We start from the raw sequence: 20,197 nt of genomic DNA on the forward strand, positions 1-20,197 counted from the left end.
CTGAGTGTGACCTAGAAGTTTTGTGCTGGTCTCTCAGAGGAAGGAGTGATAGATTTGGTCTGGGGGTGGGGAATGTGGGAAGGGAGGGATATGGGAATTCAGGGAAGACTTCCCAGAGGTGGTGACATGTGAACCAGGCCCTAAAGAATCAGTAAAGACTTTTGCTGTGCAACATTTGCCCAGCAAACGTGGAACTTGATGATCTGAAAAGGTGGTGCCCCTTTGTTTGGGCCCAGGTGGACCCTGGGGAGCCCAGAGTACCCTGCCCAAGCCTGCTGCCCCCTCCCCCTACTTTGAGTCCCCAGCTCTGCAGCTTTGGATCACCAATGGGACCGAGCTGCTCCTCAGTGAGCCCTGGCTTTTCTTCCCAGCTTGGCCTCCGGCTGGAAAATGCAGAGAAAATCGTCCACAGGCTGTTTGGCGGGAAGTCATTCTGGGGGCAGGAAGAGGAGAGAGAGGCCCAGCCAGAGAAATCCCCAGAGCCAGAAGCAGGGCCCACACCACAGGCAGCCAGCCCTGACTGTCCAGGAGAAAGGTCCAGAAAGATGAGAGACCTGCAGCAGAAGGTAAGAGGAGGGGGGTACCTGCACCCACCCTGCTCCCACCCCTCACCAGCCTGAGCTTTTGGCCTGAGGACTCAGGCATCAATCAACTCTGACCCTGCCCGCCCTCCCTCCCCCCGGTGCTCATAGAAACAAGTAGCTGGTCCAGAGCTGAATAGTCACCTGCCTTATCGTGAGAACGTATTGATCAAAGCATCACAGACAATTAGAAAAGCGTCCAAGTGCTAAGTGCATTTCCACCAACAGAACGCCTCCTTATAATCAATGCCCCGACCATTATCAGCACCCCAGAGGCCCCCTGCCCCTCCCTCTTCTAGTCTACCCACCCCAACCAAGGATGATCACTAATCTGCCTCCTAACTGCACTGATTTAGTTCTACTTTGTAAAAATCAGCTTTGTAGAGGTATGGTCTACTTTTAATAAGCAGTGTGAATTTAAAGTATACAGTTTGATAAGTTTGGACATATGTATGCACATTCATAATGATGAGCAACCACCACTTCTATCTAATTCTAAAACATTCTCATCACCCCAAAGGAGACCCTGTCCCCATTAACAGTCAGTTCCCATCCTGTCCTCCCCCAGCCCCTGGCAACCACTAATCTGCTTTGGGTCTCTCTGGATTGACCTGTTCTGGACATTTCATATAAATGGAATCAGACAACACGTGACCTGTTGTGTCCGGCGTCTCTCACTGAGCATGATGTTTTGAGACTCATCCATGTAGCGTGGATCGGTCCTCTATCCCTCTTGAGGACTGAATAACATTCCATGGTATGGATAGACTCCATTGTGTTTATCCACTCACCTGCTGATGGACATTCGTGTTGTTTCCACCTTTTGGCGAGTGTGAATGATGCTACTCGTGTCGTTTTGTTCGTGTGTGTCTGGCTTCTTTGGCTTAAATTTTGTTGGTGACGATCCATCTATGCGGCTGTCTATATTCCTGCTTTGTTCATGCTCCCTGCTGTGCAGCATTCCATGGTATGAACATACCAGAATTTCTTTGTCCGTCCTACTTTTGGTGGACTTTTGGATAATTTCCAGTTTCTGGCTTATTGCAGGTAGTCCTATGAATATTCTTGCACATGTCTTTTTGGTGAAGGCGTGTACGTGTTTCGGCTGGGCATATGCCCAGGAATGGAGTTATTGGGTCGTGGGGTCCTTGAATATCCATTCTCTGGGTGGGGAGTTCTATTTTACGTGATTATTCTTCCATTGATGGACGTTTAGGTTGTTGGCACCCTTTGACTCTTGTAAGAAGTCATTGCTATGTACATCTGAGGGGGATCAAGGAGAGTGGCAGGGCATTTGCTGACGTGTTCACACCTTTACCAATCGTCAGGTGTGAACCCATAGGCCCAAGGACACAAAGATGGTCAGGACATGGTCTGTGCCCTTAAAGCCTCTTGGGCTAGAGCTGGGGCTGGCCAGCAACGAGAATGAGGTGGTGGGCGGGGTCTGAAGACTTTTTTTTAGAATCTGCATCCTTTTTGTCTGTTATTTTCACACCTGGAATGGAGAGTCCTATCCCAAGATATATTTAGCACAAGCACAGCAATAGTGGTGACAGTGCTTGGTCTCAGTGTTGGAGGGGCAATAGGGAGTGGTGGGGACTGTGGCCGGTGGGAAATGCATGTGGCAGCCACCGTCCAGCTCTGGTTTCTTGCTGCCCCTTGTGGTGGTGGGGAAGGCAGGCCAGTACTTCTCTTTTTCGAGAAGCCAGACAATCTGGATTTTATATGTAGTCACCTAATTATTAAACATTGGAAACAAATTCAAATTTTATTGTATATTGTTTTTTTAAAAGATTTTATGTATTTATTTAACAGTGAGAGACACAGCGAGAGAGAGAACACAGGCAGGGGTGTGGGAGAGGGAGAAGCAGGCTTCCCGCGGAGCAGGGAGTCTGATGCGGGGCTTGATCCCAGGACCCTGGGACCATGACCTGAACCGAAGGCAGACGCTTAACGACTGAGCCACCCAGGTGCCCACAAATTCAAATTTTAAAAAATATGCACTGTGAGGGACTCCTGGGTGGCTCAGTTGGTGGAACCATCTGCCTTTGGCTTGGGTCCTGATCTTGGGGTCCTGGGATCCAGCCCCGTGTTGGGCTCCCCGTTCAGTGGGGAGTCTGCCTCTCCCTCTACCCCTCCCCACTGCTCGTGCTTTCTCTGTCTCTCCAATAAATAAATAAAATCTTTAAAAATACACACTGTGAAAAATACGAAGAAGGACAAATGGTCACAGACCAGAGGAGACAGGAGAGACAGGACACATTAATGCAGCGTGGTCCCTGGATTGGCTCCTGGAACAGAGGGAGAATTGGAATGGGGAAACGTGAAATCTGAATGTCTGGAGTTTTGTTAATAGTACATGTCCTTGCTGGCTTCTTTGCTTTCCCTGTGCCCTGGCCAGGAAAGATGCTGCCGATAGAGACAGAGCGAGGGGTGTGCGGGAGCTCTCTGTACCATCTTTGCAACTTTTCTGTAAATCTAAGAATATTCCCAAATAAGATGATGATGAGAACACGCACACCCACACACACTGCCCTGGGCATTTGGGCAGTAGCGTGCAGACCAAAGAAAACACATCCGTGGATTCTGCCTGAGGGCCATGAGTTTTGCAAGCCATGTTCCAGACACCAAAAGCCCTTGCCCTTGCCTTCTGCTCCCCCGGGCCCCCACCTGTGTCCAGGCACCAGACCTGCTTCTGGTCACTGGTCTGGGCTCTACCTCAGGTGGCCCAGAGGCGCACGGAGCGGCGGGCGCTGCAGTGTGAGCTGAGTGCGAAGGTGTTCGGGCACGAGCTGAGCTTCATGAACTGTGGGGTCCTGGGGAGCCACGTGACACGCCCGTCCTTGAACCTGGCCGAGCTATCAGTCAAGCTCCTGAAGGTACCTCAGGCTGGGCTCGGCCCCTCCCCACCCTGCTGGCCCCATGTTGTTTCCTTTGATGCTTTGGGGGGAAAGTACTAAAGAACGTTTCACACTTAAGACCATGGTATTTCGAGCCAGGCTGCCCAAGTTCAACCCGTGGCTCCACTTCTTACCTCCTTGGGAGCATTAACTTGTCATGGCCTTGGTTTGTGTGTCTATGAAATGGGCATGATAGCATAACAATAATGGTAGCAATAAAAGCAGCTACTTTATGGGGCTGTTGTGTTAAATGAGCTAATGCAGTAAAAATGCAACAAAGCCTTTAAAATGCACCTGGCACGTACTCAGTGCTCTGCATTGTGGGCAAGGCCCACATTCCTCCTTACCTGACTCACCCTGGATCCCTGACCTCTGACCTTTTTCCGCAGTAAACTGCCTGGGTTTGAACTCCGCTCTACCTGTTTCTACCTACGTAGGTTTGGCCAGGTGATGTCATCTGTGGGCTCCGTTTTCTCATCTAGAAACAGGGCATAATGACGCTTTCGCTTCCTCTCCAACCACCTCGGTGTGAGGATCAAATAAGGTTGTGTGTGCTCAGTGCGCGCCTGGCCCACGCCAGGGGCTGTCACCTGCGTCATGACAGTTCTCTGGCCGCAGGGGCAGGAGGTACAGGTGACCCGGAGGCTGAACCTGGCAATGCAAGAGCTCACCTTTCCCACCATATCCGGCCTTCCAGCCCGGCTGAGCCTCAATGTCTCTGCCGCCATCAGCGTCCGAGTCCGAGGGACTGCCGACTTCCAGCAGCATCTGGATTTCTCTGTGCATGGCTACATCAAGCCCAGGTAGCTGGCTGGCTTCTTGGAGCTGGAGGAGGGAGGTGGGTGGGCGGGGGCCTCCCCCTACAGAGGGCCACAGGGAGCTGGGCCGTCAGCACGGGCTGGAGGGGATTCCTGCTCTGCAGACCATCCATGGTACCGTGGTACCATCCATCCTTTGATTGAGTGTTTTTTGTGCCAAGAGACTGTGAGGAGATGCTGGGCAGCTGTGCCCACTTGACAGGTGAGAAGACTGAGGCTCAGTGAAGTGACATCCTGTGCCCAAGATGCACAGCAGTGCCAGGCAGCTGGGACTCTAGTGTCTTGCCGCGAGCCATGCTTCCCTCTGTTCCACTCGGCCTCCGAGGGGAGGGGAGGAGGGAGGGAGGGAGGACCATTTAAGATGAACGGGCTGTGACTCCTTCGTACCCGCATAACTACCGATGAGGCAGACACTCCTCATATTCCCACGAGTGGCTGAGAAAACAGGCTCCAGGCCACCCAGCGTGGGCAGAGTGGGTTCAGGGCTCCGTCCGATTCTGGAGCGGGTCCGGGGCCTGCTGGGCGACTGTCCCCCACTCAGTTGGCCAGGCTGTGGTTTCTGGGTCCGATGTGGGGAGCGTGGGCACCCTATGCTGGCTGCTCTTTGGCACGAAGACCCCGGCTGGGGCTCAGGCAGCCCCCGGTCTCAGCCCTGCCGCCCCCATCCCGGCCAGGGGACCCGAGCAGGTGGTTTCGCTGCTCCCAGCCTGTGTCTGCGTCTGTAAGTTCAGGCCGATGATGGCGAGGTCCGGATGGACCGGATGGCATGGCTGGTGCGCTGGAGGGCGTGGTCCGCGGTGACTCGGGACTGGCTCGGGCCTGCGGAGAACAGCCGGGAGCGGCCGGGGCGGTGAGCATGGGCGTGCCGTGTGTGCGGCCCCGGGCCTGCAGGCTGCAGCCAGCGCGCGGCTCTCCCCCCAGTGCCCTGCTCCAGGTCTCGGCGCAGATGGGCGCGGTGGGCGCCCTGGGCCAGGCCGGGCTGAGGTGGGTGACCGGCGTCCGTGGCACCGCCAGCCTGGATGGTGGGGTCCACGCGAGGAAGGGCCGGGACCTCAAGGTGCATCTGAACACTCCCGAGGAGGCCGTGGAGCTGCTCAGCTTCAGGTGGGCGTCCTGCACACGTGAGAGGGAGCCGGTGCGAGCGTGTGTGTACAAGCGAGGGCGGGTGCGAGCGTGGGTGTGGCCCGAGGGCTTGTGCACGTGTGTCTGTGAGTGTGTGTATCTGTGAGACATGTGCATGATCGCCCATGTGTGAGCGTGAGCTTTGTATGAGTATATGTGACCTCGTGTGTCTGTGCATATAAGTGTGTGTGTGTGTGTGTGTGTCAGTGGGGGAGTGTCTGTGACAGGGACTGTGGGGTGGCTGAGAGTTGGAGGGGGGACCTCCCGTATTCCCCAGCTCTTTACAGGGGTCCCTCTTGGTTGTTCCCAGCCTCCCAGAAAGGTGAGAGTTGGAGAATGAGTTATTTCAGATGAAATAGGAGTGAAGCCAGGCTGCCCTCAGTCACACCTGCTTTGTCTCTGTTGTCCCACCCTAGCCAGGGGCACTCTGTCCTCTTGCTGTCCTCTAGGCCCTTCTCCCAGCAGCAGCTAGTGGGGTCCTTTAAAATGTCAAATCATGTCACTCCCTGCCCCCCCCCCTCTTTAAAATCCTCTACTTGTTTCTAGGATAACCCAGGTCTTCGTGATTGTCCTTCCTCATAGGGGTCCTGCCCACCTCTCACCTGTTTCCTTCCACTACCTCCTGCCCTTCACTCACTCCCTCTCCCTCCACCCTAACCCCCTTGAACCACCCTTCTTTTTGTTCTCCTAAAGAGACCACTTTATTCCCACCACAGGACCTTTGCACCTGCTGTTCCCTCTGTCTAGAATGCTGGCTCCTTCTTATCCTTTGAGTCTCTGCACGTGTTACCCTCTGCAGAGACTCCCCCCCCCACCCCCAGGTAAAGGAGGCCTTGCCCTGTCCCCAAGACAGACCCTGTGCCACCCCCATTCAGGTTTGTCGTGGCACTTGTCACCGAGTGCTGTGGGTGAGTTCCCCAAAGGCCCGTCCTGTTCGTGGTGGAATTCGCCCTAGCACCAAACTGCGGCAGCTCAAGCCATATTTGTCCAATGAATCAATGAAAATGACTTGTCTGGGACGTTCCTCTTTTCTCACCCAGCTCTAAGCTGTATCTCGTCACCGGGGATGACGTGAGGAGCCTCAGGAATGTCCACCGCCCTTCTGAGGCCCAATCCTGTACTGACAAGAAAGGTAGGCCATGGGGTCTTTGCCTTTGCGGTCCCAGGTTGGGCGTCTGGGAGCCGAAGGGAGCAGTGCCAGCTCCAAATGCTGGAGTTGCTCTTCTGCCCTAAAAGTATTTATATTCCTTAATTCTTTGATTCTGCTTCTAGCACTTTACCCTATGAAAATAAACCAAAATCATTTTAAAATGCGCTGTGCACAAAGATGTTCACTGCATCGTTATTTACAAGGGCACAGTCATAGGTGAATGGCTCATTACATGAGCTTGCAACAGGTTGTTACATTTTCAGATGGTTGGAAAGTCATCAAAGAATATTTCATATGTGAAAAATTTGTGAAATTGATGTTACAATGGCCAGAAATAAAGTTTTATTGGCACATGGCCATGCCCATTTGTTTACCTAACGTCTTTGCCTGCTCTCGACAGTCAACAGCAGAGCTGAGTGGTTGCGACAGATCCTGTGATTAGCGAAGCCTCAGATATTTACTGTCTGGCCACGGATAGAAGAAAAATTCTCCAACTTCTAGTTTAGTGAACCCCCTGAGATATCCTGTAACTTTAAAACCCCATAGTGAAGGAGATATTTTGATAACACTAGAAAATTCTTTGATAGTAACATCGGGGGAAAGGCAACAAAATTGACACGAGGTTGGGAAGGAAATACACCAAACCGTGGTGGGTCTTGCGGGTCATTTTTTTGAGTAAGGTCGGGGAGGGGCCGCTCTCAATGAATGGACTTCTTTAGTTGGGGCACCGTCCTAAACACGTCGGACGTGTCAGTCCTCACAGCTACACCTTGAGGCAGGAACTGTTACCCATCCCAGTTTACAGATGAGCAGCACTGAGGCACAGAGAGGTTAAGCAATCTGCCCAAGGTCACACAGCTGGCAAGTGGCAGAGCTGGAATTTGGACCCAGGTGGTCTTACTCTGGAGCCTGCATTCTATACACTCATGCTTTTAAAGTCTATACCAGTGGTCCTCAAGCGGGGGTGGTTTTACCCGCCCCCCCACAGGGGCCATTTGGCCATGTGTGGAGACATTTGGGTTCTCCTAACTGTTGTTGGGGTGGCTAGTGACCTGCAGTGAGTGGAGCAGAGCGGCTCACCATCCTACAGGACGGCTCCCACCACAAAGCCTTATCCAGCCCAGAATGTCAGTGGTGCGGGGGTTGAGGGACTCTGGTCCACACTCTTCCCGCCTGGAATTCTCTGGCTCTCTGCTGACCAGAGCGGCCCACCCCGCTTTCTCCACAGCGTCCCACACCTGGGGCTGGCAGCTATGTACAGAAGTCACCTGGCCGGCCGCTGGTCAGCCCTACCTGCTCTCGGCGCCTGTGTTCGTGGCTGTGACACTGACGAAGAAGGACCGGGGCCTCCGACAGTATCTGCTGGAAGCTGCCTATACCTTCCATTCCCGGGTAGGCCCTGTGGAATGGCCCCTTCTTTCCCAGCCGAGCTGTGGGTCTCCCTAGGTCTTCTACTCCGGCATCAGCCTCATACGGATGTGGGGCTCCTCTCTGGAGCTGTTGGGCTGGGTGGGTCCTGCTGTGGTCTCCTTCCTGCCTCAGGACCCTTGCACATGCCCATCCTCTGGCTCTGGCTCTGTGACTTGTTAAGTCTGAATCAGTCTTCAAATCTCAGTTCAGGGGTCTGCTGCTCAGGGAAGCCTGCCTTGATTATCCCAAAGTGGTCATGTTCTTTTGTTACTTGCTCTAATAGGACCATGTTTTTTCCCTTTAGATCGCTTTTATGTGTTTTTGTTTTTGGGGTTTTTTGTTTTTGTTTTGTTTTGTTTTGTTTTAGAGCAGGAGAGAGAGAAGGGGTGGGGGCAGAGGGAGAGATTCTTAACCAGGCTTCATGCCCAGCATGGAGCCCGATGCAGGGCTCAATCTCACAACTCTGAGATCATGACCTGAGCCGAAATTAAGAGTCAGAGGCTTAACCGACTGAACCACCCAGGCGCCCTGATCACTCTTATGTTTGTTACTTAAAGCTGCTTGACTATCAGTCTTCCCTCCTGGTCACTCACTTCCCAGGAAGAGCTTTAGCGCCTGTGTTTCTCACTCCTATGTCCTCAGCATCTGGCACAGAACGGGCATTCGACACCCTCCTATCTGATCTCCCAGTTTCTGCTCCTCTCCTTGCCATCTGTTGTCCCCCAGCAGCCAGACAGGTCTTCCTAAATCCTAAAAGGATCTTGTCCCTCCTCTGCTCCGAGTTCTCCGGTGGCTTCTATCACTCTGAGTAGGAGCCGGACACCCTGACCTGCTGGGCTGTCCTCCCCGTCTCCTGATTCTTTACGAGGCTTACCGCTCTCCACACACTGATGTCTTTTTTTTTTAATGCCAAGCACATTGCTGCTCCAGGACCTTTGCACTGGCTGTTTCCTCTGCTTGGAACACTTTCCCAGACACCCCCTTGGCTCTCTCTCTCTCTTCCTTCGCTTTCTGAAATACCACCTCCTCAGAGGCAGCCTTCCCTGACTACCCTGTCTGACCCCTTACTCCCACTGAGTTTATTAGCAGAGTACCCATCCCCAGGTGCTATGCTATCTACAGTTGTGTCTGGTGGTTCTGTGCTTCCCCTCTAGGATGTAGGTGCCATGAGGGTTCACATATTTGTGCATCTAACGGTCAGTCGCACTCCCTGTGCCTACAACTAGCCTCGCACAGAGCAGTGAACCTTTCCTGGTGGTGTAAGAATGCTCATCAATGCAGGGTCTTAAAGGGGGCTTGTGTCTTAGGCTGTGTTTTCCTTGAAGCGGACCTGAGCTAAGGATTTGGGTAAAAGTGATTGGTTAAGAAAAGTCTCCAGGAGGGCCCAGTATAAGAGGGTGGAGAAGTTAGGATAAGGAAGGGGAAGAACTGAGTTGGGGGGGGGGTGATGTCAGGTGAAGTGGCAGCCTCTGCCTAATCCCGGGGCGGGGGTGGCCCTGGAGCATGGGTTACGTCTCAGAGTGTGGTCCCCTTGAGGCTGAGGAGCTGGGCTAGTTTTTACTCCTATGAAACACAGAGGAGGGCAATGTTCTGGAGGCCCAGGTGCCAGGTGTTACCAGCAAAGCATGCGAAGGCTGAGACATAGGCACACAGAGCTGGCTAAGGGTTCCGAGGGGGTCTCTGCAGGGTGCCCGTGGTGCGTGCCATGCCTTGCGTCTCCCCAGGCTATTTGCCAGACAAAATGTGACCCTGTAGATGTGGTCCTGAGTTGTCCTGCAGGGCTTTGCTCTTCTCCAGGTACTGCCTGAGATCTCCAGATTCCCGGTTTGGTTCTTGTCTTGTGAGGCCAAGGAGGAGCCTAAGACCTCACGTTTTTGAATGGTGGGGCTGAGGGTCTTCTCCTGGGAAGAGGGAGAACTTTTGGAGCTGATGAGGTTCTCGAGACTGAGAAGTCTGCTCTGTTTTCAGAAGGACAGCTGGCTCCCTCAGGAAGCTTTGATTCACCTTTTCATGGGCACCCCCAAGTCAGAGGTGCCCAGGGATGTTGGGGTGGACATCAGGTACAACTTGCCCCAGGGGAAGTTCCGGCTCAAGCTTCTACATCCCAAGAAGAAAATGCAGCTGGATGGTAACGGGTGTCCCCTTCATGGCCGCTGGGGCTCAGAGATAAGAAACCTGGTGGGAGGTCGTCCTGTGGGGAAGACGGGCGGAGGTTAAACCCTGGTCCTTAACTCTTGTTTTGTTCCCCAGGAAAGATTGAGACTCTTCAGAGTGCCCGGGTGGGTCACCTGGAGCTGATACTGGATGACAGGGACGTCTACTACATTAAGGTTTGTCGCACATCCTCAGGCCTCCTGTGTTGGCACCTGCCACCTTCCAGCCTCTTTCAGCCTCAGTCCCACGGTCCCTGCTTAAAATAGTCAACATCACTATTGGTGTGTTAGTGGTTCTTACCCTTCCTCCTACTGTAACATTTGTGACCTCTTGGTGCTCAGAAATGTATAAAGAAGGAAAAAGTGGGCTCGAACCTCACTACCATTTAGGTGAAAAATTGACGATATTAGTAATACAGGAGCATGCATGAAACTCAGTGGAAACGGGCAAGTTAAAGCACAGTACTCCCCGATTTTCCAGAAGAAATGGCTGTGTATGTCCCACGTAATCTGTGTTAGTACCTCGGGGCTGTTCTAACAGAGTACCCCAAATTGGGTGGCTGAAACACCAGAAATTTCTCCTGCACAGCCCTGGAGGCCAGAAGTCCCAAATCAAGGTGTTGGCAGGGGTGGTTCCTTGGGAGGCGGGGAGGGAGACACTATTGTGTGCCTCGGGCGTTCCTTGGCCTCTAGCATCTTTTCCCTGTCTTCACATTGTCTTCCTCTTTCTGGGTCCAGATTGCCTGTTTCTTTAAGGACACCAGTCATACCGGACCAGGACCCACCCTCACAACCTTGTCTTTTTTTAAGATTATTTATTTATTTATTTGACAGAGAGAGAGATAGCGAGAGCAGGAACACAAGCAGGGGGAGTGGGAGAGGGAGAAGCAGGCTCCCCGCTGAGCAAGGATCCTGATGCGGGGCTCGATCCCAGAACCCTGGGATCATGACCCAAGCCGAAGGCAGACGCTTAATGACTGAGCCATCCAGGCGCCCCCACAACCTTGTCTCGTCTTGATCATTTGCAAAGACCCTATTTCCAAATAAGGTCCCATTCATAGATACTAGGGGTTAGGTCTTCAACATCTTTTGAGGGGACATGATACAACCCATGATGCTATAGATTTGACATACCTTTTACTTTTGCGTTTTGTTTTTTGTGGGTATTTGTTTTACACGAAAAGATCACAACCTTTTCTTTGTTGGCACTTTTTTCCCTACTTGAAAATCTACCTTGACAAACTTTTTGTGACAGCACAAATTGCGAGTACAACTTAAATTTTATTGTGTTAAAAAAAATAAGTGATACGTTTAAATAATTAAGTTCAAAGGATATGAAAAGGTATAGAACCGAGTGTCCCACCCGAATAGTAGAGCACGTGGCTATTTAAATAAGGATTAAAGAGAAACACGCCATTCCCCAGTGGCACTAACCACTTGCCAAGAACGTTTCCATCCTTGCGGAAAGTTCTGTTGGTCAGCACAGATCTAGAATTGAAAACTCTCCCCCAGAGCCAACCACTGTTTGGTTTTAGTGTGTGTGACTCTTCTCAGAGGGACATTCTTAGCAGTGGAATTCCCAGAGCAAAGGGTGCATGCATTTTTCTCTTAGAAGCTACTTTTGAAGGTTCTTCACCAGGGGTCCCTGGATGGGACTCAGCGGGGCCGTTGAGGTCCCTACAATTGTGCGCAAGTTTTGTGTCTGTCTGTCCGCCCTGCTGGAGAGAGGCTTCAGACCTCCCATCTGATGTTCAACCTGGTCTGGATGAAAACGGCAGTTTTAGCCTTGCTCCCGCCAAGCAGGACATCCAGGCACGGGTGGCGTTGGGTCTGGCCTGTCCACCTGGGTCTCCGGGGGCTTCTCAGGTCTGCCTTTGAGACTCCACAGCCAGGGCTGGGATTTTGCTGCACAAACACACTCTCCACCCTCAGATCCGCTTCCTTCCCCTGGGTGGGGAGAACACCAAGTGTCTGGGGAGAGCGCCTTCCTCCTAAAGCCCCAGCTGCTTGACTCCTGAGGCTACAGATCATTGCCAAACTCCCAGGAGCCCGCCAGCCTCCTCCGGTTGTTTGCTAAATGCCCAAGTGCTAATTGCTTCCATTTTCCAGCAGACCTTCCCGCCGCTCTCCAGAGGGCTATCTGCAGCCTGCAAACATTTGCTTTTAGACACCTTCCAGTTTCAGCTGCCTCAGATGCATGACAGCAATGGGAACAGCGGGGTTCTGGAAATTTCCAAAGCCTGTTCTCAGGGGGCCATGGATAGCCTTGGGCTCAGAGGCCCACCTTCAGTCCTCTCAGCAAGCCCATATGAGATGAAGACACCCAGGCAGAGCAGCTTGGAAATACAAAGCAGCAGATCTGGGTTCAACCCAGCTCAAAGCCTGTGAGGCTTAGGAATGGCGTGCGGGAGCGTGTGGCTTTCAGTGCTTCCTCCCGGTGTGCAGGGAAGTCCCAGGCTGCCCGGGGAGCCCCGGTTTCCCATCGACCTGGCTCAATGTGACTAGTGCACTCTTCATCTGCTAAGGGGCCTGGTTTGGATGAAATATTCCATAATCATTCTCTTCACGGGCTGCACTTGGCTAACGCCAGGCAGCCTCTGATATTGACAATGTAAAACCATCACCAAGACACCCCTTAAAGTGAGAGAAGCAGGGCAGAATGGAGAGCCTACATCTGTTTTTGTGAAAAGCAGGAGGGAGCCTGAATGCACATGAACATGCACACACATACACACACACACACAGTCGTATACGTCCTTCCTTCCCCAGGTGCAGGGAAGACCAAACGTCAGGGATTCTGAGAACGCCTTCCTCTTAGAGCCCCAGCTTTCTGGAGGATGCACAAGAAGCTGGGCACAGTGGCTGCCCCTGAGGGAGATGGGGAGACTAAGGACGGGATTGAAACCTGTATTTTTCAGTGTCTTCGTTTTTTTTTTTTCAACAACTATTTATCTAGTACCTAGAGTGTGCCAGGTACTGGGAAGAGAGCTCAGTGAAAGAGACACAATTTTCTCCTCTTGGAGCTTACGCTGTAATGGGAGAGACAATAAATGAAATAAATGAGCAAATTGTACGGTGATAGGTGGGTATATGTGCTGTAGGAAAAGGAAATCTTTGAGCTGGGCACAGGGGTCTGAGGTTATGTGAGAAGGGTCTGGGGGTTGGCTTCAGTTTTAAATAGGATGGGAAAGGAAGCCTGATGGAGAGGATGTGCAGAAGAGAGCCATGGGTTCTTTGGGGGAAAGGATTTCGGGTAAAGGATGCAGCATGTGCAAAGGTCCTGAGGTGATAATTTGCCCAGAGGGTTAATAGCACAGTACTCAGGCTCATGTGTTTGGAGCAGAATAGGAGAGGGGACAGAAAGATGGGGGGATAGATCACGTAAGGCCTTCCAAAAGAGGAATCAGAAGAGAGCAAATCGTGACTGCCAAGAAACAAAGGCAAAAACGGGATTTCGAGAGTGCCTAAAATAGTGGACAGTCTGGGAATGGTGGGGTCGGTTTTACATCTTCGGGGTGAGCGCATCAGCGGGCAGTTAGCAGAGAGGTCTGTTGGATTGGTCTACAGTTGGCAGCGGCAGTCAGCGATGACAGTTGCAGTCGCTTATGGGTTCTCCAGAAAATCTCCAGCACCGTGACTTGTAGCGTGTGTTTTGGGCTGTCCGTGTGTCCTGCCTGCCAGTATCCTCCCACGGGCAGTCCCTTCGGCCAGGTCTGCACTGCTCACTTCCAGAGAAAGCCTCAGCCTTGTTGGCCTTTGCAAGGACTTTGACTTTTACCCTGAGGTAGACAAGTGTGTATGATCCTATGTGTCTCAAAGGGGTCACTCTGGTGGGGAACAGACATCAGGGCCCCGGGGGGGGAGCCGGGACAGCCGGGACGAGGATGCGGGGGTGACACAGGTGCTGATGGCCCACGTGGTCAGATCCCAGAATGTTCTGCAGAGAGAACTGGCCCAGAGCTGGCTGACGAGAGGGGCGGGGGGTGTCCTTCACATTTACATCTGAACTTATAACAGGGACTACCTACTTTGAAAAAGGTCAAGTTGAAGAAATTGGAGAAGGACCAGCCAAAAAGGCCATTAGTTAAGCTCTGTCCTCTGTCCAGTCTCCGTTCTTATGGGCAGAGCCAGGCCCGCTGGCCGAGCACCCCCACCGCCCCCAGGTGATGCTGGGGTCTTTTCAGGGCCGGAGTGACCTGTGGCCAGCAGCTGGGGGCGAGGCCCAGCGGTGTGAGGTCCAGCTGGAGGTGAAACTCGTGACAGCAGGGAGTCCTGTGGTCCTCATGGGGAACCTCAGCCAGCAGACCGGCAGCAAGTTGGCCTTCTCCGTGTCACTGAGCAACCTGCTGAGCGACCAGGCCCACCTGTCAGGTAGGAAGAGGGACCCCCTGCTGCCACTCCCTCTTTTCAGTGGGCAAGGCTACTGGAGGGGGAGGACTGAGTAGCCCACATGGAGTCTCTGTCCCCTCTACCTGGCTGTATTAACATCCCACCCCAGGGAAAAATCCAGTCTCCATATCTGTTCACAACTTCCCTTCGGTCCCCCAGAGGCTCCCCCCAACACTGACTGCCTAAGTTGCACAAGGCACAGTTTAAACCTTAAACACATCGCCTGGCCTGGGCATGGCCGGTCTGGCAAATGCCCACCCGGATGCCAGAGCTGGGGTGTGGCCCCCTAGCTATGCTCCTCGTGGGTTGTTCTGGGAGATTCCAAGGGAACGATGTCAGGGGCTGGGGCTGCTGGCCACCTGGTGTGGGCACTTTGGGTATTGTTGCGGGCCCTGTTATACCCGTGTGACCTGGCTGAATGTCCATGTGGCAGGAGCAACTTTCAGAAGGTGAGGTTTACCAGATGGCCTAGAAGGCACTCATTTCCCTTCTGTTCTATTTTGTTTTGTTCTACTTTATTTAAATGTTTTGGCCTAAACCCACAAAAGTGACTTTTGGGCCACCGACAGTGGCCACCAAGTAACACTGTGAGCACTCGGACACCAAGGTTCCTTGGCAGAGACTCGGGCACGGGTTCCACCAGGACCCCCCATCCCCGGGCCCCCTGGGCGGTTCCCATTTCCTTGCCTTGCCTGGTGCTGGGGTGGGGTGTCAGTCCCGGGGTGTGGGCCACGACCACTCCACACCTGCCCCTCTCACTGCCTACCCCCCACGCAGTGCTGCTGGAGAAGGCGGTGGAGGATGGGCTGCAGGTGGTGGCCCTGGGCGGCGAGCTCTCTGTGCCCGGTTTCGTGGGACTGCACCTCGTGGGCCTCCTACAGAGGCACAGCCGCCTCTGGACCAGCTCCCTGAGGATCAAGTACGGCCTTCTGGGTACGGCGCCGCATGCCAGGCTGGGGGCGAGGTGGGAGGGGGCAGGACCCGCAGCATCTCCAGGGCTCTGGCTCTGAGGGCCAAGGTGCCACCTTGTCACCTTGTCTTGCCCTCACCACACTCTTCCTTAGCCACTGAACACCTGCCAGTTAAAAAAAAAAAAAAAAGCTGTGTGTGTGTTTGGGGGAACATAAGCCTGTCTTTTATTTATTTATTTTTTTAAAGATTTTATTTATTTATTTGAGAGAGAATGAGAGACAGAGAGCACGAGAGGGAAGAGGGCAGAGGGAGAAGCAGACCCCCCGCTGAGCAGGGAGCCCGATGCGGGACTCGATCCCAGGACTCCAGGATCATGACCTGAGCCGAAGGCAGTCGCTTAACCAACTGAGCCACCCAGGCGCCCCATAAGCCTGTCTTTTAAAACCTCTCCCTCCATAGGTTCCAATGAGTGACATTAAGTGGAGCACATCGGAGCAGGGGTGGGGGGTGGCTGAGACCAGGCTGGATGCTCCTCTCCCTGGAATGGGGATGGAGGGCTGCTGGCCGAGGATGGGCAGGTGTCTCTGGGTTGCCCTGCACAGGTCAGGCGAGGCGGCTGGCCCAGGAGTGCAGCACCATCCAGAAGCTGCGGGCGCATAGTGGCTCAGAGGTGACCTATGAGCTGGAGCTGGACCATGAGCTCCACTGCACGCAGACCCCAGCACTCAGCCACAAGGTGGGTGCCCTGGCTGGGCAGGGGTCTGGAGAGAGCTGGGAGCTCATCCTCACAGAGAAGGGTTTGCTCAAGGTCACGTATGGGAACGGAGCTGGAATCGGAGCTTTGGTCTCAGGCTTCCGTGCGTTGGTTCCGTTGGTCTTTATTGAACACCTGCTGTATGTGTACCACTCGGGGGAGACTTGTGTGCATGGCAACAGTTGGTCTGTGCCATCCCATTGCTGGGCAGGGGCAGAGAGAGAGAGAGACAGACCAAACCAAGAGAGCCATAAGTGATGTGGGTGGTAGGGCAGAGGCTGAGCAAACAGGTCAGGCAGTCTGGTTTGGATGGGGCAATGGGGAAGTCTTCAGAAAAAAGAAATTGTAAGTGGAAAATGAAAGCATGCAACAGTTCTATTCCTATGGAAGCATGCTGCACACAGGGGGAATGGCAAGTGCAAAGGTCCTGGGACAGGAGGGAGAAATGGAAGGTCAGGATCTCGCAGTTCACCAGAGTGGCTGGCAGGGTGAGCAAAAGGGAGAAGCAAGCAGCTGTGCCTTTGTTTAATTTACTTAGTTCACGTTTGCCTCTCCCCCTGGATTCTTGCCCCCGTGAATGCAGGGTCTTCTTGATTCTTTATTCTTGGGTATCTGATGTCTGGTGCTGGGCATCATATTACTTGGTACTCGGGAAAGATGTGTTCGGTGAAGGAATAAATGAATGAGCCCATATTGCCTTGACCTGTGGTTCGGAGATAGGAGAGGGCCACAGGATGGCAGGTGTAAAACCCTGGTCCGCTTCGAGTCTATCCAGGGAGCCAGAGGCCACTGTGGGAGAGTAGGGGGCAGAGAGCCGTGGGGTTGGAGCCATTTTCCCACGGCAGCTGGCTCTTTCAGCCCCTTATTGGGGCATGGACCAGGGTGAGGCCCATGAGCCACTCGCCTCAGGCTCAGCATTTAAGGGGTACCAACAGCCCAGTCAGGTAGGTGAACCATATTCAGATGCGCTGTCCTGCAAAATCAAAATCAATGCAAAGACCATTCTCCTACAGAACTGTCTTCCCGGAGAAGCAAGCTTGCCTCCCCCAGGGTGGGTGGCCGGCAAGGAGGCCTGGGGACGGGGCAGACAAGGCTTTCTCGGGGATCTCCCTGGTGCGGTGTGTCCCCAGGTTCAGCTGCGGCACGAGGAGGGCTTGGGCTCCCTGCACTCACAACTGGAGGCCAGCTACGGGATGCGCTGGAATGAAAGCAGCAATAAGAGGAAGCTCCGCATCAGCCAGACCTTCCAGAACGACTCGGGTCCAGCCCTGAGCAATTACTTCATGGAGGTGAGCCCAACCTTGCAGAGCTTTAACTTGCATGGTGTTATGGCAGCTGAGCATCCCCCCCATCCCTGGCCCCCCACATGTCCCTTCGGGCCTTGGTTGCAAGGACGCTGCAGGCTAAAACTCAGCTTAGCGCCCTTACCCCTCTCCCACCTCTAGTCCCCGTGTCCCTGGGGGAGTCTAAGAGTCTAATACCTGCACAGCGTGCAGGGGTGGGTGGGGGAGGGACGCTCATCTGCAAGGATATTTGCAATGGGTTGTCTGCAAGGGGGCTTGGGAAGCACAGATTTCCAACTATACGTGCATTTGGGAAACGGCTTCACTTTCAGGTTTTACCGGAGGGTTATCTGTTTCTGGTAAGTAAAATATATGTGAGTGCTTAGCCACTGAATAGGCGATGGGCTCTTGTAAGGCACGCACTAAGTGTGTTTGTCTTTAAATTGTTTAAAAATTTTTTTAGTTGTGGTAAAATACATATAACCTAAAATTGACCATTTCTGCCATTTTTAGGTGTATGGTTCAGTGTCATTAGTTACATTCACAGTGTTGTGCGGCCGTCACCATCACCTGTCCCCGGAACTTTTTCATCTTGTAAGCGTGAAACTCTGTCCCCGTTCAGGAATAACCCCCTACTCCCCACTCCCCCTGACACTTGCTATTTCCTGTTGTTTTGGATGGTAGCCATGCTAATGGGGGTGAGGGAGTACCCCATTGTGGTTTTGATGGGCATTTCCCTAACGCTGAGTGATGTTGAGATCTTTTCCACACCCCTGTCGGCCATTGGTTTATCTTCTTTGGAGAAATGTCTATTTAAGTCCTCGGCCCATTTTTGAGTCAGGTTGTTTGCTTTGTTGTTACTGCATTGTTAGAGTTCTTGATACATTCTGGATATTAACTACTGATCAGATACATAGTTTGCAGATATGTTCTCTCATTCCACCCATTGCCTTTTCCATTCTTTGACAGCATCCTTTGGTCCATAAAAGTTTTACCTGTGCAGGTGGTCTGATTGGTCTCTTTTTACTTTTGTGGCCTGGGTTTTGAGTGTCCTATCTAGGAAATCCTCGCCACATCCAATAGTTTTCCCTCTGTGCTTTCTTCTAAACGTCTTCTAGTATCAGCTCTTAACATTTAGGTCTTTGATCCATTTTGAATTAGTTTTTGTGTGTGGTGTGAGGTGAGCGTCCAGCTGCATTCTCTTGCATGTGGATATCCACTGGTCCCAGCACTGTGTGTCGGACAGACTGTGCTTTCCCCCGTGGAGTGTGCTTGTCATGCTTGTGGAAAAATGACTTGATCACAAATGTGAGAGTTTATTTGGGGGGGCCCTATTCTATTCCATTGGTCTGTATGTCTGTCTGTGTGTCCCTGCCATACTGTTTTGATTACTGTAGCTTTGTGAGACCTCCAACTTTGTGCTCCTTTTCAAGATTGTTTGGGCTGTTCAGGGTCCCTTGAGATCCCATCTGAATTTTAGGACGGATTTTTCGGTTTCTGCCACACACACGAAAATGCCATTGTGATTTTAATAGGGATTGGGTTTGATCTATAGGATGCTCTGGGGAGTACTGACATCTTACCAGTATTTAGTCTTTCCATTTACGAACACAGGACATCTTTCCATGTAGTTGCATCTTTAATTTCTTCTAGTAACATTTTGTAATTTCCAGCTTGCAAGTCTTTGGCCTCCTTGGTTAACTTTATTCCCAAGTACTAAATTGCTTTTAAATACCAATACTGTCTGAATAAATTCTCCTTGTGAAAAAAAAGTCACACTTGAAATAAAGCTAAAATTCCTTTCTCAGTCTCCGTCTTCCATCCCGGCCCCCTCCTCAGTTACCTGGAAGAAAGAGCAGTTACATTCTAGGGTGCTGGGAGGGAGATCTCTTTCTGTTCCTTTGCTCTATGTGCCGGTCACAGGCACTTGGTTTTGTTTGGTGAGTCTTGCTGTGTGCATCCTTCAGCTATGGGTGTTGGAGAACTTTCTTGTTACTTTGTAGAGATCTACTCTATTCTTTTAAACTCCTGCATCGTGCTCCACCCGTAGCTATGTTCCATCTTATTTGGCCATTGCATGCTTGTGGTTTCTGGTGATGCAAGCCTGAACATCCTTGGGCACCCATCCCTGGGTACATGTGTGCCAGAGTCTCTGGGGCACACGTCATAATACATAATTTCTGGGTTTTAGAATTTGCCTATTTTTAATTTGCTGTCTTGTGACAGTTTGCCCTCCAAAATGTTCGAACCGATCACCCTTCCCTCCAGCCATGTCCACGAGGAGCAATTTCCATACTCCGGCCAATACTTGACTTTTAACATTTGAAAAACTTTGCTGATCTGGATGGAAAGGATATCTCGTTTGAATTTGCATTTCCCCGACCACTTAATAATGCTGAGCACCACCTTTTCTGTATTTTTTCTACCATTGCATTACCCTTTCTGGGGATGGCATTTTTGTATTGACATTTGAAAAAAACTAGAATTTTGACTTGATTGGTAGGAGTTCTTTATATAATTGCAGTACACGCGTTATGTTACTATTCTAAATTGTGGAAATTTCTTATTTCTGGAAAGCATCTGGTCCCAAAAATTTTAGTGAAGAGATTAAAAGAATGCTTGTTTCTGCAAGCCTTCTCAAATGTGGCAGACACCACGCTAGGTTCTGGGGAGACATGCGTAAGATACTATTTATCCTTAAGAAGCTGACAGTGAACAGAAGAGG

At 52.1% G+C, this 20,197-nt stretch overlaps 1 protein-coding gene across 1 annotated transcript in view; it reads left to right on the top strand.

Annotated features, from left to right (window-relative positions):
• Window positions 1-20,197, top strand: part of APOLTP (apolipoprotein lipid transfer particle homolog) — a 137,885-nt gene that overhangs the window by 51,020 nt on the left and 66,668 nt on the right. The window contains exons 16-27 of the mRNA XM_081818880.1: window positions 372-566; window positions 3,305-3,460; window positions 4,100-4,284; window positions 5,221-5,403; window positions 6,462-6,553; window positions 7,800-7,963; window positions 9,950-10,109; window positions 10,232-10,311; window positions 14,319-14,505; window positions 15,301-15,456; window positions 16,038-16,171; window positions 17,320-17,478. Coding sequence (XP_081675006.1) covers window positions 372-566; window positions 3,305-3,460; window positions 4,100-4,284; window positions 5,221-5,403; window positions 6,462-6,553; window positions 7,800-7,963; window positions 9,950-10,109; window positions 10,232-10,311; window positions 14,319-14,505; window positions 15,301-15,456; window positions 16,038-16,171; window positions 17,320-17,478 — 1,851 coding nt within the window. The remainder of the gene's footprint in view (window positions 1-371; window positions 567-3,304; window positions 3,461-4,099; window positions 4,285-5,220; window positions 5,404-6,461; window positions 6,554-7,799; window positions 7,964-9,949; window positions 10,110-10,231; window positions 10,312-14,318; window positions 14,506-15,300; window positions 15,457-16,037; window positions 16,172-17,319; window positions 17,479-20,197) is intronic.

The sequence above is a fragment of the Leptonychotes weddellii genome, chromosome 5 (assembly GCF_054177405.1).
Source record: "Leptonychotes weddellii isolate Sample4059 chromosome 5, ASM5417740v2, whole genome shotgun sequence".
Lineage (NCBI taxonomy): Eukaryota > Metazoa > Chordata > Mammalia > Carnivora > Phocidae > Leptonychotes > Leptonychotes weddellii.